At 46.5% G+C, this 25142-nt stretch overlaps 1 protein-coding gene across 15 annotated transcripts in view; it reads left to right on the top strand.

Annotated features, from left to right (window-relative positions):
- The window catches only part of RANBP3 (RAN binding protein 3), a 95883-nt gene extending 70944 nt beyond the window's left edge, over positions 1-24939 (top strand). For 13 of the 15 annotated variants that reach the window (XM_039910375.1, XM_029049929.2, XM_029049928.2 and 10 more), the window contains 7 exons: positions 2004-2082; positions 6584-6686; positions 7968-8092; positions 11139-11259; positions 13309-13451; positions 19796-19979; positions 21558-24939. In XM_039910375.1, the coding sequence (XP_039766309.1) occupies positions 2004-2082; positions 6584-6686; positions 7968-8092; positions 11139-11259; positions 13309-13451; positions 19796-19979; positions 21558-21601 (799 nt within the window). In that variant the 3' untranslated portion in view covers positions 21602-24939. The remainder of the gene's footprint in view (positions 1-2003; positions 2083-6583; positions 6687-7967; positions 8093-11138; positions 11260-13308; positions 13452-19795; positions 19980-21557) is intronic. The other 2 variants (XM_029049932.2, XM_029049916.2) reach the window with 1 other exon arrangement.
- The last annotated feature ends 203 nt before the right edge of the window (positions 24940-25142 follow it).

Here is a 25142-nt window from a genome sequence, read left to right as displayed (position 1 = left end):
ATCAGTGTCTCCATAGGAGTCTCCATTCAGTTCATCAGCCACTATTTGAATGTGGCCTGTAGGGGACATTTTGACATTTTGGTCGGTCTCTCTCGCAGCGCCTGCTTCAGTAGTGTCAGTCCCACCACCTCTCTGGGACTGACCAATCTGTGGCATTTATTGAACACCTCCAGGGTACAGGGCACTGGTGTGGACTAAACGCTTGGGAGCGTGCAATAGAAGTAGAAGCCATGATCCCTGCCCCTGGGGAGCTGACAGTCTAACTGGAACCAGCTATGGAATCGCCAAAAGTGATCATCTGGCATGTCCCTGATTCTGCTTTGGGGAAGCAAAGGTTATTGACCATAACCTGAGTTCTCTGAAAGAGTGTGAACAAGCCAGATGATCACCCCCGCCCTCCTCCCCTCTTTTGAGGGCGGTGCCTTTTTTCTCTTTGTGCTCTCTTCGGCAGGGCTCTGGCTCTGTCGGGAAACTGGAGGGGAGAAGGGGCCCTGCCTCCCTGGGAACATGGGAGGGGCAGAGCCTGACCTGTTTCTGGCCAGGCTGCCTGCTATCTAGAGAGGCGTCCCCTTGAGCTTTACAAGGACGAGTCCGGGGGTATCCGGGAGCGGCTACCAGAGTGATCATCTGGCATATCCACACGGCTCCGGAGAACTTGGGTTACGGTAAGTGACTGCTGCTTTTGGCAATTCAAAGTGGGGCTGACAAGCTCACGTCCCAATCTGTGTGTGAACCTTACTCTCCACAGTACTGCTTTTCAAGGCGATGTGGATTCGGAGACGTCATCCACCCAAGGGGGTTCAGATTTATTTTTCCTTCAAGGCAACACTTTACATAGATCTTATTCGACATGCAGGCTGCCTTGAATCATTCTTACCTGAAAAATAGTATTTCCAAAGAATTCCCAGATCTCCAGGGCAGAGTGTATGTAAATGATAATGGGTATTTTCCACATGATAATTTTTGGAAGAGCGTAGATATAACCCAGTTGACCTGATCAAGTTTTGTGGTAGCTGGGAGTACAATCCTGACTCCAAGGTTTCCAGCCAGTCAAGCTTGTGATTTTCTTTTTCTTTCCTTCTTTTTTCTTTTTTTTCTTTTTTAAATGGTTCTAATATTATCGGGATCATTCCCAGGAGTCCAATAAAATCATTGTAGGAATGGGATCAGAACTGGCTGTTTTGGGACTGTGAGCAAGTCCCTTAACTGCTCTTGGCTTCATTTTTTCCCATCTGTAAAGTGGGGGGAAGATAGTTGTTATTAATGGTAATAATAGTGATTATGGTATTTAATTGGTTATAATACGTAAAGCACTGAACTAAGTGATGGGGTAGATGCCCGCCAATGAGATCAGACGCGGTCCCTGTCCACACATGGGGCTCACAGTCTAAGTACGGGGGTGGGGTAAACAGGTATCAAATCTCCTTTTTACAGATGAGGAAACTGAAGCCCAGAGGAGTTGTGACTTGCCCAAGGTCACAGAGCAGGCAAGTGGCGGGGCCGGGATTAGCAGCCAGGTTGTGAGCCCCACATGGGACAGGCACAGTGGCTGATCTAATTATCTTCTCTCTACCCCAGTGCTCAGCACAGTGTACTGACACATAGTAAGCACTTAACAAATGCCATGATTATGATGTGCTGATAGAATGTCGGAGGCGAGGGTGGGTATGAGAGAGTGAATGTGTGTGGGCATACGAAACTCATGGCTAAGGGTTTCCAGCTTGCCTGGGACAACATCCTCTGAGAGGAAGAAGCAAGAGCACCATAAGGCTGTTCCATTCCCACATGCCTTCTTTTTTTCTTGACCTCAAGTAACTTTTAACTGCCTTCCACCTGCTCACACCTGCCATTTTCTTTTCGACACGAGTGAAGCAGCAGACAGATATTTTTCTTGACTGTAACTTTTCTGCCTTTGGATATGGATTCATTAGGAGTCTTTGAAGATGTTGAATTGATGTTGTTCATACTGGTTGGACTGTACTAATAATAGCTCTTGTTTCCAGTTTAGAGAATTCAACAAACAGTGCTGATGCCTCCAGCAATAAATTTGTCTTTGGCCAGAATATGAGTGAGAGGGTGTTGGTAAGTTTTTTTGTTTGTTTTTTAAGAATCCATTCTTTCAAAGAAGTTAAGGAGCAGGTTTGGGAGGTCTTTCTTCTGCCTATGGTTGAGACAACGTTGCCTCCTATAAGTTTTAGATATAAAATAAGCAGTCTATTTTAATGTCTGTCTCCCCCTCTAGATTCTAAGTTCCCTGTGGACAGGGAATGTGTGTACCAACTCTGTTGTATTCTTCCAAGTATTTAGTCCAGTGATGTGCACACAGTAAGAGCTCCTCAATAAATACATTGACTGAGGATCTGTTTGACAGCCCTTCATTATGGGATATTATCGGTATTATGGTATGTGTTAAGCACTTACTATGTGCCAAGCACTTTTCTAAGCGCTGGGGTAGATAGAAGGTAATCACGTTGTCCCACATGGGACTCACAGTCGTAATCCCAGTTTTACAGATGAGGTCATTAAGGCACTGAGAAGTTAAGTGACTTGCCCAAGGTCACAGAGCAGACAAGTGGCAGAGCTGGGATTAGAACCCACGTCCTCTGACTTCCAAGCCCGGGCTGTCTCTACTAAGCCACGCTGCTGCCCACTGAATCAGTGTAGAAAGGATGTTAGTTGGTATCTGAAACTACAGCATGGCTCAGTGGAAAGAGCAAGGGCTTGGGAGTCAGAGGTCATGGGTTCAAATCCCGACTCTATCACTTGCCAGCTGTGTGACTGTGGGCAAGTCACTTAACTTCTCTGTGCCTCAGTTATCTCACCTGTAAAATGGGGAGTAAGACTGTGAGCCTCACGTGGGACAACCTGATTACCCTGTACCTACCCCAGCGCTTAGTGCTCTGCACATAGTAAGCGCTTAACAAATACCAACATTATTGTTATTATTTTTATTATTATTATTCTGCCTCTCTTGCTTTTCAAGAAAGGGCAGAGGTGGACCTGGAAGAAACCCAACTATAGGAAGCAGGGAGAAATGGCAGAGCTGACTTCTCAAGGCCAGACTTCTCACCAGCCCCCTTCCCCCCCTACCCAAACTCCCCTAGACCAGCTCTCACACTCTGGTCCCACCCATCACTCTCCCCTACCCCTTTAGATTAGTAGGTGTATCAAGATGGTAACACAACACAAAAAACTTGCGTTAATGTCTGCAGGGATACGGTGTGCTGGGGAGTAATTGGAGTGACTGGGCCAGGTGGAGTTAATCTGATAAAAGTCTAGAGGAGCTCAGTTTTGGGGTGGGGTTTGTTATTGGTTTGGGGGAGAGCATGTGAGTGTGATTTGATGCAGAAGAGAGGGAAGGAAAAATGCAGTGATGAGAGGGTTTATTTGAATTTGTTTCCAAGAGGAGGGAGTGACATGTTCAGCTCAGTGTTTGAAGAAAGTGATTCTCGCTGCAGGTAAGGTAGTCTGGAGTAGGGAAAGAGGCCAGTTGTCCCGATAAGAGGTAAGTAGAGCTAAGCCCGGGGCTGTATGGGTGGGATTCTGGAAAAATGAGCAGGTTCAAGAGCGTAACAAAGAATACAAGAGTGCTGAAAGTGGGGGCAAAAGAGAGAAGGGAGGTAGAGACGAATTCAAAATTACATGCCTGGGTGACTGGTAGGTACTGAATTCAGCACAGGACATGGTCCTCTGTAAGAGTAGGGCTTGCATCCCTCCGAGAGTAGGGAACGATTTTCAATTGCCTGCCTAAAAGCATTCTTCAATTGATGTGGATAATTGATGTCGATTGCTTACATGGTCATTTAAGAGGAACCTTTCTTTTTGTAGAGCAAAATGGAGCTGGGAAGGAATACTCATCAGGTTTTGGAGCAATGCAGTATTTGGGCAGAAGAGCTCCCCAAGGGAATGGGTGAATCAAGTTCGGTATCCCCCAATAATAATGATGATGATAATAGTAATGGTATTAAGTGCTTACTGTGTGTCAGACACTGTTCTGAGTGCTTGGGGAAGATACAAGTTAATCAGGTTGGACGCAGTCCACGACCCACATAGGACACACAGCATTAATCCCCATTTTAGAGAGGAGGTAACTGAGGCACAGAGAAGTAAAGTGACTGCCCAAGGTCACACAGCAGACTAGTGGTACAGTCAGGGTGAGTTGAAATGAGGATGGGAGCAAATAGGTGGAAAGGTTAGCATTCCAATGTAGGAGAGACTTTTTTTTTTTCCATGAGTCACCTGGAAAGGAGATGGAAAGCTCTTTGAGGAAAGGGATTGGGTCTTCCAACTCTATTATACTCTACCGAGCGCTTGGGACAGTGCAGCGCACACAGTAAGCACTGAATCAGTACCACGGATTGATTGACATGCTACATTGGAAAAACGTGTCAACATGTGCAGACTCAGCCAAGGGATTGTGTCCATAATGAATCTCCTTCTCTCTATGAAACAGCTTAAAAATAAGGAATTTACTATTCCAGTTTATTGTAGCTGCTGTATATGTAATTATCCTTAATATTCAGAGAGACACAGCAGTGACGGTGAAGTGTGTGTGTGTTGTGTGTGTCTGTCTGTCTGAAAAGGCCAGTGTGGAAATTACTATCCTGGCCACATTGGGCACAAGAAAGGCTGATCCTGGTTGTGGTGGTGTACTGAATGTTTGTAGCTCCTGGCACTGTTTTCCGTTTTGCCTCCTTGTCTCTGTCCGAGGCTTTTCCTTAGAGTGACACCCTTCTCGAGGGCAGTGGGGCCATCCAGATCTCTCCTCAGCAATTGACTCCCAATTTCCAGCTGGGATGCAGCATTGTCTGAGGCTTCAATTTACCGTGTCCTTAAAACGTTTTGTCTGCCCTCCTTGCTTTCGGTTTCCCAGTTTCAGCTCTCCATTCAGCAGCTGTTAGGTTATCCCGCTGTTGTTCATTCTCCTCAAATGTCCCTCCCAGCATAGCCGTGTTCAGGTAAGCATAGTTTCAATGCTAGGAGACAGCGCTCCAGAACTTCACTGGATGTGATCTCATCTTGCCGTTTGATATTGAGTCTTGCCCGGAAGGGTCGCTGATGGAACTGCTCAGGGAGCCAGATGTGGTGCCTGTGCGGGGTCCAGGCCTCCCGGCGGTAGAGAAGGTTGGATAGCAGGACAGGTCCATAGACTTGGAGTTTGGTCCGGAGCCTTGATCTCACGCCACCCGCCCCTCCCCCCGCTTGGCGGGACAGCCTCCCCAAGGATGTCAGGCACTTCAGTTCTGTTTTCTAATTCTTTGTCCGTCACTGCATCATCAGTCAGTGTGCTGCCTAAGCAGCAAAATTCTGTCCCAGCTTTTAGCCTGCATTGCCAATGTATTACCTCAGTTTTCTTGGGAATGTATAGCACTCCTCGTTCTGTATTACAGGGATTGCATTATTGTAAAATCCCACTTTCAGGAAAGCTTTCACTGTATTAATCATTCTGACATTGTGTGCATGTGCACAGATTGTGCTGACACGGGTGGACTGTATCCAATCGGGCTCACGTTGTCAAATAAGCATGCAGTGAAAACATGAGTTGGGATAGAACCACTTATACATCTATTCTCAGATAGACGTTCAGGGATTTATTTTTTTTTTTTGGTTCATTTTTATATAGTTTTAGAAAATAGACACTGTCCTCTCGGTGCTAGAGACTCTTTAGAATACATTAAAAGGAAGGGATTGAGGCTATCGCATAAGAACTCCAGTTATAATATTTAGTGAGTGCTCGCTGTCCACAGAGCGCTGTAGTAAGTGGTTGGGAGAGTGCAATAGAATTAGTAGACCCAAACCTTGCCTTCAAGGAGCTTACAATCTAGCATAGGAAACTGACACTAATATAAACTACAGGTAGGAGAAAACAATAGAATATAAAATAAAATGTAAGTGCTATAGTGTGGGTCGAGTTACGCAAGTACTTAGGGGACACAGAAGTGCCGAAGTGGCAGGAGGGGGATTCAGGGTGTGAAGATGAGAGAAATCAGGACAGGCCTCCTGGAGGAGATGTGATTTAAGAAGGGCTTTGAGGATGGAGAGAGCAGTGGTCTGCTGGATGTGTAAGGGGAGGGAGTTTTAGACAGAAGTGGGAGAGCGTAAGCATCGACACCTTTAAAGATGACAACCTACTCAACCCTGTTCCTTAAAGACAACTAACACCCTGCCCTCTTAGAACCAACCTGCCAGTGGTGGCAGGGATGTTTAGAGGAGAAAAGGGACGTGAGAGTGACAGAATTGAGGGGCGTAGTCTCCATTCACTGAAACTTGTCTCCAGCACAGCATTGGTCTTTAGGCAGGAGAACATGGGCAAAATTGACTCCCCAAATTTGACCCAAGGGAAAGGTAAGTCAGTACTCTCATGCCCTGAAAAACAAATTGTAGTATTTATTGAGCATTTGCTGTGCCCTGAACCCTAAATGAAGTGTTTTGGGCAGTACAATTGAGGGAGAAGCCATGATCCCTGCCCTCGAGGAGCTTACCTCTAAAGCAGCATTCTAATTTAAAAGGTTTCAGTCTCATAGTTTGGTCTGCTAGCATAAATAAATTCTCATGTCATATATGTCTTTATGCTTTTCTACAGAGTCCCCCAAAATTAAGCGAAGCTAATACTGATGCCAACAAGGAAAATGCTGCTACTGAATCAGTGTCTGAGTCATCTTCACAGGAATCGACTCTTGATAAAGGTAAATAAGTAATAAATAAAAATCCTTGGTGTCCATGAGGATTGGCTGATTTATCCCTTACAGTTAAAGTGGTGGTTTAAGGGTTTGGGGAAATATAGTAATTCCCAATCAGATCATTTAAAAGCTAAATTCTTTATGGAAGCATAATTTTGCAAAACACACTGGAATGATTTCCTAAGATTTATTTCTTTGGTGCTTGATAGAATAAATGCTAGGCACATTCATTTTACTTGGTAGGTCTGTAAATATTTTGAACACAGAGTAACATGAGACTAAGCCATCTGTTTGTCAGGTCTCGTCTGGAGTTTCCAAAGGCAATATGCCGTGAACGTGCTGAATATTTAGAGCCCCAACTGCCCCACTAGGCAGTGTCTGTCCTCATCCCCTAACTCTGGAGCCCATTCAGAAGCCTCCAGTTGTGGGATTTTGGGGCTCCCCAAAGTTTGACACATAGTGTGTCCTCTTCCTACACCGTGGTTCTTGAGGCTGGAAGATGTGCCGGTGGGGAATGAATTAAGCACAACTGGGGAGTTCATTATCCAGTCAAACCCAAACTGGGTACATCCTAACCATCGGGCACAGTTTCAGCCACCACACTTAGGTACAAGCTTTAGGGAAGTCTAATTGTAGGGTAGGCCAGTATTTCTCTGCTGGATTTTCTCTCATTTGTCCAACTCATTCTGTTTTTTTACCCCCAGCAGTTTAAAACGTTTGTGTATTGAATGGCTTTCTCATTACTGTGGTTATCATTATGGTACTTGTTAAGTGCTTACCATGTGCCAAGCACTGTTCTAAATGCTGGGGTAGATACAAGTTAATCAGGTTAGATACAGTCCCTGTCCCACATGGAGCTCACAAAATCCCCATTTTTTCAGATGAGGTAACTGAGGCCCAGAGAAGTGAAGTGACTTGTTCAAGGTCACACAGCAGACATGTGGAGCCGGGAATAGACCCCAAGTCCTTCTGACTCCCAGGACTGTGCTCTATCCAGTAAGCAGGAGAGGAAGAGAGCTAATCCTTGTAGCATCAGCATCCTTGCGGTCACTAGATAGAATTGGAGACCTATTTCCTCTACCGTTTTGAGCTCTCTCTCTGACCAGTAGCTCGGTAAATTACAGTTCCCAGAGAAAAAAAAAATGACCAGAAAATCTGATCCGTTTTTAGTGTTCTCAGAAAAAGTCCATTGCTCTTAGAAAATTAATTGCAGAGATCCAAGCTTTTCTTTTCCTGTGATACGTTAACTAGTCCCCTGCGTAAATAAATGTTTAAAATGTTGTTTAGCTAATAATATTTCAGAATCACTGGCAGAATCTGCCGCAGCCTACACCAAGGCAACAGCGAGGAAATGCCTTCTGGAAAAGGTGGAAGTTATCACCGGGGAGGAGGCTGAGAGTAATGTACTTCAGGTAAGTATTGTTGAGACATACTGATCTCGATCACGAGAGGAATATTTTCCAGTGCATTCTCTGAAGATGATAATAATAATGATGATGATTATGGCATTTGTTAAGCGCTTACTATGTAACAAACACTGTACTAAGCACTGGGGTAGATACAAGCAAATCGGGTTGGATTCAGACCCTGTCCCATATGGACCTTACAGTCTCAATCCCCATTTTATAGATGAGGTAACCGAGGCCCAGAGAATTGAAGTGACTTGCCCAAGGTCACACAGCAGACAAGCGGTAAAGCTGGGATTAGAACCTCTGACCTTCCTGACTCCCAGGCCCATGTTCTATCCACTATGCCATGCCGAAAGACGGTTTTTTATAGTGTTTTTAAAAATATGTCCAACACACTCGGGCTCTTCGAAGCTCATGCAAAACTGAGTGCAGCTGAATTCAGTAGGGATAATAATAATTGTGGTATTAGTTAAGCGCTTACTATGTGCCAGGCACTGAACTAAGCGCTAGGATGGATACAAGCGTCGGGTTGGACACAAGTCCCTGTCCCACATGGGGCTCACAGTTTCAATCCCCATTTTGCAGATGAGTTTAACTGAGGCCCAGTGAAGTGACTTGACCAGGATCACACAGCGGACAAATGTGTCTTCATTTCCACCAGAAGAGTAAATAATTACGATTTTTGGCACTTAAGCGCTCACTCCGGGCCAAGCACAGGGGTAGATAGACATGTAATCAGAGCACACGATCCTTGACCCACATGGGACTCCCAGTCTAAGAGGGAGGGAGAACAAGTATTTTCTTCCCATCTTATAGATGAGGAAACTGAGGCACTGCATTAGAGCAAAAAGAAATCAAGACCTAATCCACGCAACAGGTATTATAGTGTGGATAGTTTCCAAGATCACCTCATTAGAACAGTCTTACTGAGCTGCTTTGCTTCTGACCACCAAAGTTTAGCTGAGCCACACAGCCCTGCCTAGATCCCGGGACCCTTTCCTGTTTAGCAGGGTTGAGCCGCAGTTGGGTTCTATCCAATGGAGTAAACGGCTTTTAGGCAAGGCAGGGAAAACCTACCCCAGGACCCTCTGGCCCCTAAGGATTGAGAAGAGATTGTGGGCCCAGGGCAAGTAAAAACTCTATGCGATAAGATGAATCTTGGTGGATCTGAAGGCTGCTCGGAGCAATGAGAGGACCACAGTACCTTTGAGCCATAAACATCTGCCAGGAAGAAATATTTAAAGACACGACTGGGATGCCAATGAAGTAACTGTGATGGGAGGCTGGGAGGAGTGTGCAGATGAGCTGCAATTAGTTTTAGCCATGTGGCCTTGAGGGAGGCAGTGTGGTGTAGTGGAAATAGCCTGGATTCCTGCTCCTATCATTAGCCTCCTGTGTGACTTTGGGTAACTCAATCTCTCTGTGCTTTAGTCACCTCATCTTTAAAATGCAGATAGATAATACTTGCCTTTCCTGTGAAGTACAGTGAGGCGGGTATTATCTGCATTTTAAAGATGAGGAGAGTAAGGTACCAAGAGGCTGTGAGGATAGAATGAGATCACTGATGTAAAAGTGTTTTAGGAAAAATAAAAGCACTGTAAGGAAACCAAGGAACTGCTTTTTTCATAACATCTAGACCTCAGATTATGTGGGTTAAGAGCTGCTCTAAAAGTGGGTGTGAGTGGGTTTGTGGCTTCATTGCTCTGCAACTCTTGCCCTTGGCAATGCCCAGCAAGCCCTTTGAGTGTTCCCTGCTTGTTCCAAAACTACTTCAGTCAAATCAGTGATGGTATTGAGCGCTTACTAAGTGCAGACCACTGGACTAAGCACTTGGGAGAGTACAGTAAAACAGAGTTGGTAGATGTGTTCCCTGCGCATAAGGACTTGTGGGTATTTGAAGCTCCTGCTTGCCTCAAGCACTTGGGGCACCCTAAGCCTCTAGCTTTACTGTAAGATGAAACTGTGACTCTCCATGGACATTATTTTTCACACTGCTGAGGTCCCCTGGTCATCAGTCAGAACCAGAAAGGCCAAGGAGCATTTTCTTCGGCTGCCAAAAGCTATGAAACTAGCTCTGTTGCCCAGCCCTTGAATAATCTCGCCACATTCAAATAGATGGTATTGTTGCCGTTGTCTAAACCATCCAGGCACGCCTCAAAGTACAACTGGGTAATGTTCCTCGAAAATGTGGTTGTATCTTGGTGTGTCTGCCTATAGACGTACATATTCTAACTAAGGCTACTTTCGAGAACCAATCCCAACATCATGACCACGCACTACAGGTAAGTAAAAATTACCCGGTGACTCCCTTTGTAGTGTACTGTAGAGCACAGTATTTTTGCCTTTTCTTTTAAATGTAGTTTCATTCTTGGCACAGTAGCTGCCAACTTTGCTGCTCCCTCCCCTTTTCTGGCTGGCAGCCCTGTCTGCCCCCACCCATCCACCCAAAGCTGGGTGAACAGAGTCAGAGATGGGGCGGGGGTGGAAGCCTAGAAGCCCCCCGTCCCACCTCCTTGGGCCGGGATGGGGAGGAGCGGCAAAGTTGCCATACTCCACAATACGAAGACAGCGAGGGGGCCAAGTTTGGGGTGTGGGTAGCATAGAGTGGAAATTAATTTATCTGCAGCACTTGGATCAAACGTATGCTGGGGTAAGTCACCAAATGGCGTTCCCAAGGTGGATGGAACCCTGGGTACTCATATTGAAAAGAGCAGCAGCATGTCAGAGGGCTTCTGTCTCCCTTAGATGATGCAGACTTGAAAGAAGTAAACCTGACCCCTTCTGTTCTCTTCGTCTCCTCTTTGCCACAGGGTTGAAACATGTCGGCGCAGCAGTTTCCATCCCCTTTCCCTCTCCTTCTTCTGAGGCAGTTTCCATCCCCTTCCCCTCTCCTTCCTCTGAGGCAGGGTCTGATACTTAGCAAGGACTCACCCTAGGTACAGAAATCAAGAAGGCGTGATGATGCTGATCCGCCGGGATATTTTGTGATGGTACTACCACAGGGCTAGGTGGTAACGGTCCGTCAGTAAATGATTTTTTCTTGTTACAGATTCAGTGCAAATTATTTGTGTTTGACAAGAACTCACAGTCATGGGTGGAAAGAGGCAGAGGTCTTCTAAGACTCAATGACATGGCATCAACAGATGATGGGACATTACAATCTCGATTAGGTAAAATGAACGTTAAGGTGACAGGGACTGCTTCCCCAGGCCCCGAAGAGACTCCTGGTATTGGGTAGAAAACAATATTGAACTTCTAGCGAATGTTGTTTGGCTCTTTTGAAGTGTGGGCCTGAAAAGAAAGCCTTGCTTTGAACCAGGGCATGGGCGGGTAGAACTCCCTAATAGCCTAAGCATCTGTTGAGCAAGAGGAAGGGAAACTTGGTTTAAGGGCTGAAATCAAAATGAAAACTTTGGTGACCAGATTCTTCTGTGGTTTAGAGACAAGTAAGTGTGGTGATTGGAGCTAGGGGATAAAATGCCACCCTTACTCTCGTGACTAAGTAAAAATACCTAACAGAGAAAATGTGCCTGAGTACGTTTTTGAGAACCTAGCAGTCTTGCAGTCCATATCAGTTATGGTCCAGTTATAGAGATGTGGATTGTAGGATAATAATAATAATTGTGGTATTTAAGCGCTTACTATGTGCCAGGCACTGTATGGAGCACTGGGGTGGATGCAAGCAAATGGAGTCAGACACAGTCCCTGTCCCATGTGGGGCTCACAGTCTCAATCCCCATTTTCCAGATGAGGGAACTGAAGCACAGAGAAGTGAAGTGACTTGCTCAGGATCACACAGCAGATAAGCAGACAGGTGGCAGAGCTGGGATTAGAAACTGTGACCCTCTGAATCCCAGGCCCATGCTCTGTCCACTTTGCCAAGCTGCTTCTCAAGCAAAGATGGTATTTAAGCGTTTACTATGTGTCAAGCACTGGGGTAAATACAAGCTAATAATACTAATACTAACGTTATTATTAATCAGGTTGGATATGGTCCCTGTTCCACATGGAGCTCACAGTCTTAATCCCCATTTTACAAATGAGGGAACTGAGGCCCAGAGAAATTCAGTGACTTGCCCAAGGTTACAGCCGAAAAGTGGCAGAGCCGGGTTTGGAACCCAGGTCCTTCTGAATCCCAGGCCAGTGCTCTATCCAATATGCCAGGCTACTTTCCATAATTATTACTAATATTATAATAATGGTATTTGTTAAGCGCTTACTATGTGCCAAGCTCTGTTCTGAGCGCTGGGGGTTGGGGTGGGGGATACAAGGTAATCAGGTGTTAAGCACTTACTACATGCCAGGCACTGTTCTAAGTGCTGGGGTTGAGAGAAGCAAATCGGGTTTGACACAATCCCTGTCCCAAGTGGGGCTCAAAGTCTCAATTCCCATTTTCAGATGAGACCCAGAAAAGCAAAGTGACTTGTCCAAGGTCACACCGACAAGTGGTGGAGCTGGGATTAGAACCCATGACCTTCTGATTCCCAGGCCCATGCTCTATCCACCAGGCCATGCCGCTTTGAGGGTGAGGGGCAGAGGGGTTCTGTGCAGGGGGAGGGACATGTATAGTGGGTCAGATAAGGGAGAATCAAGAACTAGGTACAGCTAGTTTAGCTTGGGAGTAGCAAATGGGGTGAGCTGGGGTTGGAGCTGTGGCAGGAAACAGCAGAGGAGAGTGAAAGGGAGTGACAGAGAGTGGTAAGCCTTAAGAAATTTCTGTTTTGATGTAGAAAGAAACAAGTAGACATTGGAGGGCCTTGAGGAGGGAAGTGGTGCATTTTAAGGAGATGGTCCAGAAAGCAGAATGTAGGGTGGGCTGAAGGCCACAGGCAGAAAGACCATCAGGAGGCTGATGCGGGAATCCAACTGGGAGGTGATAATGGCGTGGATCAAGGTGGTGGCCGAAAGGGCAGATCCACGAAATTTTGTCGAAGAAAAACCAGCAGGATTTAGGGACAGCATGAATAAGGGGGTGAAAGAAAGTGAAAAGTCAAAAACGACACCAAGGTTGTAAACTGGGACAGGGACAATAGTGCTCTTGGTAGGAAAAGTAGGAGGAGGATTAGGTTTAGGAGGGAAGTTGAGGAATTAATTTTTTTTCAAACTACCGTTGGGAACAGTCTCTTCAGGTGATGAACTTTCTTGTTTGGTTGTTTACCCGTGCATGTTCTGAAAGTAAATGTGATCGCTTTATTAAGTACCCACTATGTTCCTTTTAGTAATGCGAACCCAAGGAAGTCTGAGATTAATCCTCAACACCAAACTGTGGGCCCAAATGCAGATTGACAAAGCCAGTGAAAAGAGCATCCGAATCACAGCTATGGACACCGAAGATCAGGGAGTCAAGGTTTTCCTGATATCGGTAAGTATTCCGTGGCCAGTTATTTTCTTTAAAGACCCCAGCTGTTCACGAGCAATTCTTTTGCTTTTGCTTTTCTTGGGCTTAGGTGTGTTTTCATTTCTTAAAAACTAATATTTTATGTGGAATGATGCAGTTCAGATGAGGTGCATTGGCAAGAAGCAGTAGAGGCTGTTGAGCCCCTATTTTGTGCAGTGCCCTGTACTAGGTAGTGGGTTTCATTTACAAGAGAAATCTAAGAAAAGGTTCCTGTCTTTGGCCTTTCCGTTGTCATGGGGGAGGCAAATTTAAAATAAAGGGTGGGGGGAGTATAACATGTGGGTCCCTTGCTGGCCTTCCTGGCTGCACCTGGTCCCAGAAGTAAATTTCGCTGTTGGTCATGTCATTTTGGAATAAAAAGGACGGAAGAGGCGAGTGTGTGCGTATGTCTGTAAATGTGAATCTCATGGGCATACATGCAAGGGTCACGCACCTTGTATCAACATCTTACTTCAAATTATTACTGTTCTTTCACTGAGTAACTAGCCAAGAGATGAAAGTGGCTGGATTTCTCAAGATACTTTCAGCTAAGGCTTGAAATGCATTTCTTCAGTGGACCACATCAAATGATTTTCATAATGGCTCCCTTGGGTGCCTCTCAGGACTTGGAGTAGTTGCTCAGATGGGAAGGCCCGGGACCTAACCCTCAAGTGCTCCTTCACTGCCCTCCGTGAGCCTTCTTCAACAAGCCCTCCCCCCTCCCCAGTTTTCCTGGAAGAGCTCCTCAAGATTCTGCCCTCTTCATTCAACTCAAGCATGTTCCCTGCTCTTGACTCTGTGTTTTTTCCCAACTGCCAGACCATTGGAGGTGGGGTCTGGGCCCATTTCACGGCAGTCGTCCCCCAGTTCCAGACCAGGCCCCGAGCTCCGTATGCTGAAAGGTTAGAAGGGGCCTGAAAGCAGGTCTGTGACCCCTCAGATGGCACCCCCTCCCCTCCCCAGTCTAAGGGGTAAGACTGTTATCAACGGTCGGCAGAACACTTTTGCAACGGTCGGCAGAACACTTGAGCACCCATCACCAGTGGAGGATTAACGCACTGATCTCTCGAACAATTCGTCACACCCACCTAAGAGACCTTGAACTCTAAACTTATCCACATTTTTAGCTTGTTCCTCTAGAAACATCCTTACTGTGGCCCTGTTACCTCTAGACAATTACCTCTGCACCGCTGGCTGTTTTCCATGGTCATGAGAAAAATCTGGGAGGCAAATTCCTCAAAAGTCCCTCACTGGGAAATCCTCCTTTCAAGACCCAGGTCTTTTCCTCCTGAGCCTAGGGCCCATTTGTAAAATACTATGAAACCTCTGTCTGTCGAATCCCTTTATAACAAAGATTTCCTACAGTTAAGTTTTTGATGGAAATTTTTTCCCCAAGCATGAGGAATATCTCACTGGCCAGCCCTTTGCTCCCCTGGGCCTTTCAGTGGCTCCTGTTCACATGGCCATGGTTCTGAAAGATCCTAGCAAGAGATGTCAGATAATAAATAGTTCACTGTGTGGCAGGCGCAGCATTATAGAGATGCACGGTTCACAACAGCCGAGCGTGATGCAGAATGCTGCTGTTTCATATGCTCCAGGCTCACAGTGACTCTACTACCAGTGCATCAAAAAGTGGCTTCCAACCCCCAAGACAGTGAACTGTTAAGCTCCCAGAGAACAAAGGCAGCTATCCTAATCCTCCTCAAATGCTTGACTGCTCTCAGTCAGCCAATCAGTTGTATTAATTGAGCACTCTCTGTGTGTGGAGCGTTGTACTGAATGCTCGGGAGCATACGATACAACAGTTGGTAGACCGTTCCCTATCTACAATGAGCTTGCAGTCTAGAACTTTTGATACTGGACTATACCCCTCTCCTGCAAACCCGATCTAACCTTGGTTGTACTGACCTAGTTCTCTCCTGGTTCTCTGTATCAGCCAGCACCAGGGAAGCCAAGCATACAACTAAAGGTGTGTGTTGGCAACACAGAGCTCAACCGGCACAGACTTCTGTTACCTAAGCAGCACACTGATGAACAGTGCAAAGAGAAGTAGAAAACCAAATCAAGAAGGCTGACACATCCTTTGAGAGAGTGTCAGAGTTTGGTAGCAGCTTAGTATCAGATTCCAAACCAAACTGAAGGTTTACAGTGCTGACCCATCTTCCCTAAGGCTGTGAGACCTGGACTCCCCATGGATGCTACTCTTGGAATACTTCTGGTCCCTGCCGCTCAAGGGCTATACTCAACGTCAGATAGCAGGATGGGATCACAGTGAAGTCCCAGAGCTTCTCTGTTGTACTCTTCCAAGCTCTATGTACATAAAGCACTCAATAAATGCCATTGATCATAGAGCAGAATGAGTTCCCAGGCTTGACGTTCTGCTCACCTCATCACAACTGCATTAGGTCAATCATGTGAGAAGTAAGTATGATGAACTGAAGTTGGGAAACTGAAAGCAAGGAGGCCAGCAGAAGTGATTGTAAAGATGCGGTAAAACCCAGCCTCGAACAAGGATACATCCAGTAGGAAGCTGGGAGGCAGTTTTTTGTTTAATGGTGCTTGTTAAGCACAGTCCCTGGCTCACAGTCTTAAGTCTTAAGAAGGAGGGGGATTTGATCCCCATTTTACAGGTGACAGAACTGAGGCATGCAGAAGTGAAGTGAGTTGCCCAGCGTCACATAGGAGACAGGTGGTGGAGCCGAATTTAGAACCCATGTCCTGACTCCCAGGCCCGGGCGCTTTCCATAAGGCCACGTTGCTATCTGCTTCAGTTACTGCAGATAGACAAACACGACCCCCTGCAATCACTGTGGACCACCCCCTTCTCTTGGAAACATTATCCAATCTTGGCTTCACTGACTTTGTCCTCTGCTGGTTCTGCTCTTATCTCTCTGGCCGTTCATTCTCAGTCTCCTTCATGGGCTTCTCTTCGGCCTCCCACCCCCTAACTGAGGGGGTCCCTCAAGGTTCAGTTCAGGGTCCTCTTCTACATCTATACCCACTCCCTTGGGGAACTCATTTGTTCCCGTGACTTCAACTACCACCTCTATGTGGACGGATACCTAAATCTACATCTCCAGCCCTGATCTCTCTCTCTCTCTCCAGTCTCACATCTCCTGCCTTCAAGACATCTCTACCTGGATGTCCTCCTGGCACCTCATACTTAACATATCCAAAACAGATATCTTCCTTACCCAAACCCTGTCCTCCCCCTGACTTTCCCTTCACCGTAGATGGCACCATCGTCCTTCTATCTCCCAAGCCCATAACCTTGGCGTTTCCTTGACTCCTCTCTGTCATTCAACCCAAATATTCAACCCATCACTAAATCCTGTTGATCCCACCGTTGCAGCATTGCTAAAATCCACCCTTTCCTCTCCATCCAAACTGCTACCACGTCAATACAATCGCTCATCCTATCCCGCCTGGATTACTGCATAAGCCTCCTTGCTGACCTCCCAGCCTACTGTCTCTCCCCACTCCGGTCCATACTTTACTCTGTTGCTCAGATCGTCTTTCTACAAAAACAATGATGGGATTTGTTAAGCATTTACTGTGTGCCAAGCACTGTTCTAAGCAATGGGGTAGATACAAGGTTATCAGATTGTCCCACTTGGGGCTCATAGTCTTAATCCCCATTTTACAGATGAGGTAACTGAGGCACAGAGAAGTTAGGTGACCTGCCCAGAGTCACACAGCTGTTAAATGGCAGAACCACGATTAGAACCCATGTCCTCTGACTCCCAAGCCCGTGCTCTTTCCGTTAAGCCACATTGCCCGGACATGTCACTCCACTCCTCAGAGAACTCCAGTGGTTGCCCATCCACCTCATCAAACAAACAAAAACTCCTCACCATTGGCTTTAAAGCACTCCAGCACCTTGCCCCCCCTTCCCCATACCTCACTTGTCTTCTCTTACAACCCAGCCCGCACACTTCGCTCCATTAATGCTAGCATCATTGCGCCTCGGTCTCACCTATCTCGCTGCCGACCCCTAACCCACGTTGTGCCTCTGGCCCAGAACGCGCTCCCTCTCTCAAATCTGACAAACAATTATTCATTCATTCATTCAATAGTATTTATCGAGTGCTTACTATGTGCAGAGCACTGTACTAAGCGCTTGGAATGTGACAATTCGGCAACAGATAGAGACAATCCCTGCCCATTGACGGGCTTACAGTCTAATCGGGGGTGACAGACAAAAACAATAGCAATAAATAGAATCAAGGGGGTGTACATCTTATTAACAAAATAAATAGGATAAAAATATATACAAATGAGCAGACGAGGACAGTGCTGAGGGGAGAGGAAGGGAGGGGGGAGGAGCAGAGGGAAAGGGGGGCAAGGGGGGCTTAGCTGAAGGGAGGTGAGGAGGGGGCAGAGAGGGAGCAGAGGGAAAAGGGGAAGCTCAGTCTGGGAAGGCCTCTTGGAGGAGGTGAGCTCTCAGGGCTTTGAAGAGGGGAAGAGAGTTTGGTGGAGGTGAGGAGGAAGGGCATTCCAGGACAGCAGGAGGACATGGGCCAAGGGTTGATGGCGGGATAGGCAAGAACGGGGGACAGTGAGGAGGTGGATGGCAGAGGAGCGGAGTGTGCGGGGTGAGCAGTAGAAAGAGAGAAGGGAGGAGAGGTGGGGGGGGGGGGGGGCGAGGTGATGGAGAGCCTTGAAGCCTAGAGTGAGGAGTTTTTGTTTCCTGGGGAGATTGATAGGCAACCACTGGAGGTTTTTAAGGAGGGGAGTGACACGCCCAGAGCATTTCTGCAGGAAGATGAGCCGGGCAGCAGAATGAAGAATAGACTGGAGTGGGGAGAGACAGGAGGAAGAGAGATCAGAGAGAAGGCTGACACAATAATCCAGCCGGGATATTATGAGAGCCTGTACCAGTAAGATAGCTGTTTGGGTGGAGAGGAAAGGGCGGATCTTGGCAATATTATAAAGGTGAGACCGGCAGGTCTTGGTGACGGATTGGATGTGGGGTGAATGAGAGAGCCGAGTCAAGGATGACACCAAGGTTGCGGGCTTGAGAGACTGGAACGATGGTCGTACCATCCACAATGATAGGGAAATCAGGAAGAGGACAAGGCTTGGGAGGGAAGATAAGGAGCTCAGTTTTGGACATATTACCCTTCCCCCAACCCCCCTTCAAAGCCTTATTGAAAGCACATCTCCAAAAGGCCTTCCCAGACTAAGCCCCACCTTTCCTCATCCCCCACTCCCTTCTGTGTCATCCTGACTTACTCCATTTGCTCTCCCCCTCACCCAGCCCCACAGCACTTAATGTACATATCTGTAATTATTTGTACTGATGTCTATCTCCCCCACTCTAGACTGTAAGCTTGTTGTGGATCTGTTGTTATATTGTACTCTCCCAAGTGCTTAGTACAGTCCTCTGTACACAGTAAGCGCTCAGTAAATACTATTGAATGAGTGAATGAATGAAAGGAGTGGAAGCTCCGAAAGGACAAGGAAACAAGGAGGCAAAGTGAAAACAGGACCAGGTGCTGCAAGCAACAAGCATGATGGTGAAAGAAGGGTCACTTGTGTGTGTGAACAATGCAGCCAAGATTGCCTCTCGCATTAGCTGTTCATCGTGTGAATTTCACCGTCAGTGGCACCACAGTGGAATTTGGAGAATTACATGCGAGTGTGTGTGGTGTGTGCAGACCCCAGATAAATATCATATGACCTATTTTCACAAAAACCTGGCTAAAGTGAAGGTTCTTTATTACTGTGGCATATCAGGCAGCAGGGCATTGAGTCGACTCTGCAGGCGGTCTGGCCAAGCACCTGTCTAAATGATTTTGACTGCTTTACACCCCCATGTGTTGGCGTGTTGTCCCACCTGCCAGCCCATCATTGATATTGCCACCTCCAGTACCATTGGATCTGGCACTCGCGAAGGGTTAGAACTTTGTGTTTCACATTCAACTCTAGGTTTTGGTTTTTTCCTAAAAGTTTTTCATGACCAAACATCATACGTCCCCTTTTAATTTTGAATAGGACCACGGGACTGGAAACTAAAGGGGACCCTAGAGTTTACGGCTTGAGTAATCTGTCAGCCTTACCGTTGATGTTTGGAGAAGTACTTTGTTACTTTGAACTTCTCTTCTACCTCCATTTCCTTCCTTAGAAACGGGATTGGGGAACCACAAGACTGTTGGGAATCACAACACAAAAAGCGATGTACAATTTAGCTTCTCAATTAGCCACTCGGCTCATGGGGAGTAGAAAAGACAGGCTGTAAATGACTGAGCTTTCAGTAGTCCGTGTTCCCTTGGGAATAACTAACTCTGCCCCTAACCTGATCTCTTTGTCCCCTTTGCTATTGGTAGGCAAGCTCCAAAGATACAGGGCAACTATACGCAGCCCTGCACCACCGGATTCTGGCTTTGCGGAGTCGAGCAGAACAGGAGCAGGAAACCAAGATACTTGCCCCGGGACCCGAGGTCACACAGTCAAACGAAGAAGACAGCGACGACGACGATGTTCTGGCTCCTTCGGGATCCACTGGAGGAGGTGAGGGGAAATGCCACACTGGCCATGGGGCTGCTCTTGGAAATCAGTCAATGGATGGTATCTATTAATTAATGTTGGTATTTGTTAAGCGCTTACTATGTGCCGAGCACTGTTCTAAGCGCTGGGGTAGACACAGGGGAATCAGGTTGTCCCACGTGGGGCTCACAGTCTTAATCCCCATTTTACAGATGAGGGAACTGAGGCACCGAGAAGTTAAGTGACTTGCCCAAAGTCACACAGCTGGCAAGTGGCAGAGCCGGGGTTTGAACCCATGACCTCTGACTCCAAAGCCCGTGCTCTTTCCAGTGAGCCACGCTGAGGGCTTACTATGTGAGGACCAGTGTACTAAGCGCTTGGGAGAATGCAGTATAAGAGTTGGTAGGCACGTTCCTGGCCCACTATTGGTTTACAGTCTAGAGGGTAATAATAATGATGATGGTATTTGTTAAGCGCTTACTATGAGCCAGGCACTTTTCTAAGCACTGGGGTAGATACAAGGTAATCAGGTTTTCCCATATGGGGCTCACGGTCTTCATCTCCATTTTACAGATGAGGTAACTGAGGCCCAGAGAAGTTAAGTGACTTGCCCAAAGTCACACAGCTGACAAGTGGCAGAGCTGGGATTAGAACCCATGACCTCCGACTCCCAAGCCCGGCCTCTTTCCATTAAGTCACGCTGCTTCTCAACCTGCTGAACTGAAGGGCAGCCGGATTAATGGGCTGCCCCTTGGTTGTGCCACCCCCCATCAAAGCCTTATTGAAGGCACATCTCCTCCAACATGCCTTCCCTGTTTAAGCCCTCCTTTCCTCTACTCCCACTCCCTTCTGTGTCACCCTGACTTGCTCCCTTTATTCGTCCCCCCTCCCAGCCCCACAGCACTTACGTACATATCTTGAATTTATTTATATTAATGTCTGTCTCCTGTAGATTGTAAGCGCATTATGGGCAGGGAACGTGTCTCTTTTATTTTCTATTGTACTCTCCCAAGCGTTTAGGACAGTGCTCTGCACTGAATAAGCGCTCAGTAAATCCAATCTACTGACTGGGAGAAATCAATGGAGGATTGACTCCAGGAATGTAGGCACCAAAGAGGTTATAAAGGGAGTTTTTTAAGCTCGAGTCACGTGGGAGTAATCAGATAAACTTGAGAAACAAAAATCTAAGAAAAGCCTCCTATCTAAAGACGGTTCTAAAATTTAAAGTCCTAAAAGAAAACGATGCCACCCTTTCCAAGAGGAATATTGGCTGTAATTTAGGTAAATTTAGTAGGCCACTTTAGGTTATAAGCGAGTTGTCGAGTGAGTCTCTGCCGCTTAGGGTTCCACTCTGTGGTTCCAGGATGTGCATACTGAGCCTGGGTTTATAGGCGGTGAGGGAAGACTTGAGGAGGAGGCCCTATACCTCGCCCGAAGGCAGAATTTCGCCCAGCGAGTAGGGTCCTCCTATTCTTTTTCTCCTCCTCCTTTCTTTATCTGGAAACAGGACTCCCGCCATTTATCCTTTTGGGTTTTTTTTTTTTGTGGGGCGGGGGGTGGGGGAGAAGCGAGTGACTAAAAAGCTCCCTGCTCTGATTTCAGATCCTAGTGATGAAGGAGATGGTGAGCCGGCAGGAAGCACATAGCAACTGTGAGCCCATTGCTTGCAAAGGCTGCTGCCTCCTCATTTTGCGGGCGCCTCTGTTGACATCCCAGGCAGTGTTGAAGGCACCCGGACTTTGGAATCGTGTATCCCTTTTCTGTATGTTTGGTTTTTTGTTTGGATCGGTGGATTCCACAAAAAGCAGACTCGGTAAACTGCCTGAATGTGGTTTAGGACATGAAAGCTCATCATATTGATGAGCTGAAAACTAACATTTTTCCCTGTCTTCTTTTTAATTGAAACGGCACAGTACTACTTGTCACAACTTTTCATTGGGACATTTAGGGCTTTTTTCCTTCAGTAGATCATGGGTCTCAGGCCTCTAGGACGTAGCTTTTCCAGCATGATTCCCATTATATATTTTCTTTCTGACTTCCATTTTTTGAGTTCCTGCTGGGAAGTTTGAGGTCTATGCTCTCCCATTTAGTCTTCAGGGTTTCATTTTTATTGGACAGCAAATTGAGCAGTTAACATCGCCCACCTTCTCACGTGTAGGGATCTTGTTTGGTGGGTCAGTTGGTGAGGAAAAAAATACTGACTCAATACAAGAAATTGTTCTTGAGTTAATAGGACACTTTAAAAAGTACATTGGATAATTGATTATTCTATTAATTCCTTCTCCCATTCACAGTATGATTATGGGTATATTGTGCCGGTCCTTCTCTCCCTTACCCCCCCACCCCCCGCCCTTTTTTTTTTTTAAAGTTTTGATTTTTTTGTTTTGGGTTTTTGTTTTTTTTTTTTTCAAAGTTTTGAAGAATAAGATGCTCTTGTGTGTTGAGAAATTGAAACTCTATGTTTTGTACTGGTCTGTTAATATTTAAGGGAGAGCTAAGCCACTATATATAATAGGTGTTACAGACAGTTTTCTTAGTAAACTTTTGTTCTTCTGGCTATGATAAAGCATATAATTACATAAAGGTTACACAGTGAAACCAGATGCTTGCCCCCTGGAGAACACAGGGTTCTGTGGTGAACGGGACAAGCCATTGGACCAGCATCTATTGGGTCTTTTTTTAAGAAGCTCAGACTTAATAATAATAATAATACCCTCGACTATTCCACGTCCTCCTCTCCCTCCCATTTAAAGTTTGAAGCATGAAGAACGTGATGCTATCAGCGCGCACTGGTGGGTGCTGAAAAACGTTGACTCTTACTTTGCCAATGGACAGAGCAAAATGCTTTTCCAAGCGATTTTGCGGGTTAGCTGCACTGACCCAGCTTGGAATTTTTGCTTCATTTTTAAAACTTGGACTCTGGAAGCCTCGTTGCTTTAATACTGCTCACTACAAAGGCAGAATTCAGTCAGCCTCTGAGAGAGAGCTCAAAGAGCCCCTTTCCACGAGAAAGAGCTCTATATTGCTTCAGGTGGCTGCGGGGCCACCTGTTTTAAGTGCTGGTAACCTTGGTTTTAACTCTTTTAGCACAGCAGAATCATCAAATGTGTCTGAATCAAGTTCTTATGAAGCACCGTGACTAGAAAACGCCACAATTTCCTCTGTAGTCCTACCTTTGCAAATGCGAACATGCACACAGGAACCCAGTTCTCTTGATATTGTGACTGCCGTTCATCGTTCTGCCGTTCCTGGACATCTGAACGATTTGCTTTCACGACGTTAGTCGTGGAGCAAGCGCTACCGAGAAGTCCCTTTCTTAAGGGTAGAGAGAGGGGCTGAAGATTAAGCCGCGCCATCAGATCTGTGTGATTTCTCTGCCGTCTGCTTCCCAAACAGCCTCCGTCTCTCACATGCTCGTTCCTCTCTGTGAACTTCATTTTTATGCACCCTCCCCCAACCCCCAGAGTGGGCTATCTGGCACGCCCATCATCTGGTTTCCTTGGCCGCGATCTGGCTTTATCACAGTCCTCTGGGCTTGTCTCTTCACTGCCCTCTTTTTCTTGGCATGAAATTTAAACTTTTAAACGCAGATATTGTAAAAATCCATTGAAACTCACTTCGGCTGGTGTGTTTACAGCTTTGGAGTTGGAGAAAACAGTGATGAGAATCTATTAGCAAGTATGAAAATGAATTTCCTAGTAGTTTTCCGGGGCTTGACTGGGGTTGTTTCTGCCTTTGTTTGACGTGGATTAGACAGAGGCACATTGAGCCAGGAGAGAATGCTTAATAAGCATGTTCATCTTCAGGAAATTTTAGTATATGCACAACCGCCATTGATCAAATGAATTCAAATTTGTCAGCAGCCTGCCGACATATGATTTTTATTTTTATTTTTTATTTTTTAATCCAGAAGTCTTGCATATATTATGTAGCGTGAGTGGGAGCCTATTTCATTTTTACCCAAGATATTCCAGGCTATAAAACTTACTTAATTGGGCCAGAAATTAATTTTAAGCCCCGCCTGGTGAGACGTAGTTAGGCCAGAGCTGAACCTTGTTACACTTTCTGCTTTCAGCCTTAGTAGCCTAGTGACAAGTAAAACAGATAATGCCCATGTGTTTTGAAAGGATCATGTAAGATTGTCATATCAAATGTATTTGGGAATTACATTAAAACTTTTAACAAAAACAAATCAGTCCTGCATTGTGCTCTTTGGTAAATTGAGACCCATCGGGGCAGGAAGGGGAGTTCTCCGGGGGCTGGAGTGGGCAGACCAAACCTAAATCCATGTGTTGTGGTGCTATGGGGGCTGGGCATGATGGAGTAAAACCAGGTGGGCCAGTGAGTGGTTCCCTGTTCCCACATTCTCCTAGATGGGTCATCTGCTCTAGAAGGATGGGCCAGCCAGAAGGGACATCCAGGCTGCCTCTTTCAGAGAGCTTCTTACTACATGTACGGTGTATATGTAGCGTATGTGTATAGATCTCCAGCTACATGAAGTGATTTACGGGTGAAGTGAGGAGCCTCATAGGAATCCTGGATTGATCAACTAAGGGCAAACTTTGAGCTTCTGTGCTCTGGCCCTACCTAAGCTGCGTGAGGCTAACAACTTCAGCCCACGGTCCATATTGCCAGGGCCGGCGTACGATGTGGCTGCGCTGGAGCCGACTCTCTCGTATCTTCAGCCTCCCTGTTTCGTACACAGTGGTGTGTGCTGCTGAGATTCCCCGCCAGCTGTCTCGCCGTGCGTGCCGCTGGACGTAGAGAGACCAGGGTGAGACGGGTGTGGTTGGCTCGGTGCCGGCCATCGCCACTGCTACACACAAGTGCGTGTCCTGCAGGTTTGAAGGCTCTGTGCCTTTTCCCATCCTCTTTCCCCCGAGCCTAGGCAGCGCCAGTCTGATCTCTTGCCAAGGACGAGGTTGCAGGACCCGTCCAACGGCACCCTTGATTTCAGAGCGATGCTCTCCACCAGATGACAGTGGGCAAAAGAAGATGCCCTACCAGGTTTTCCTGGACACGGTCCGCAAGAGATTCTCTCGACGACAGACTCACGCTCGTGCGATCTTACCATCCTCTTCAAACTACAGGACGTAGGGGAGCAGGGGAGTGGTATATAGGCATATATAGTCAAGGGTGTTACAAAAGGATTTGTGTGATTTCTCATTGGAGGTTCCTTTGAAGTGA

The sequence above is a fragment of the Ornithorhynchus anatinus genome, chromosome X1, assembly GCF_004115215.2.
Source record: "Ornithorhynchus anatinus isolate Pmale09 chromosome X1, mOrnAna1.pri.v4, whole genome shotgun sequence".
In the NCBI taxonomy this organism is placed as follows: Eukaryota; Metazoa; Chordata; class Mammalia; order Monotremata; family Ornithorhynchidae; genus Ornithorhynchus; species Ornithorhynchus anatinus.
The sequence above is the reverse complement of the archived record's forward strand: the minus strand, read 5'-3'. Positions and strand labels throughout refer to the sequence as shown.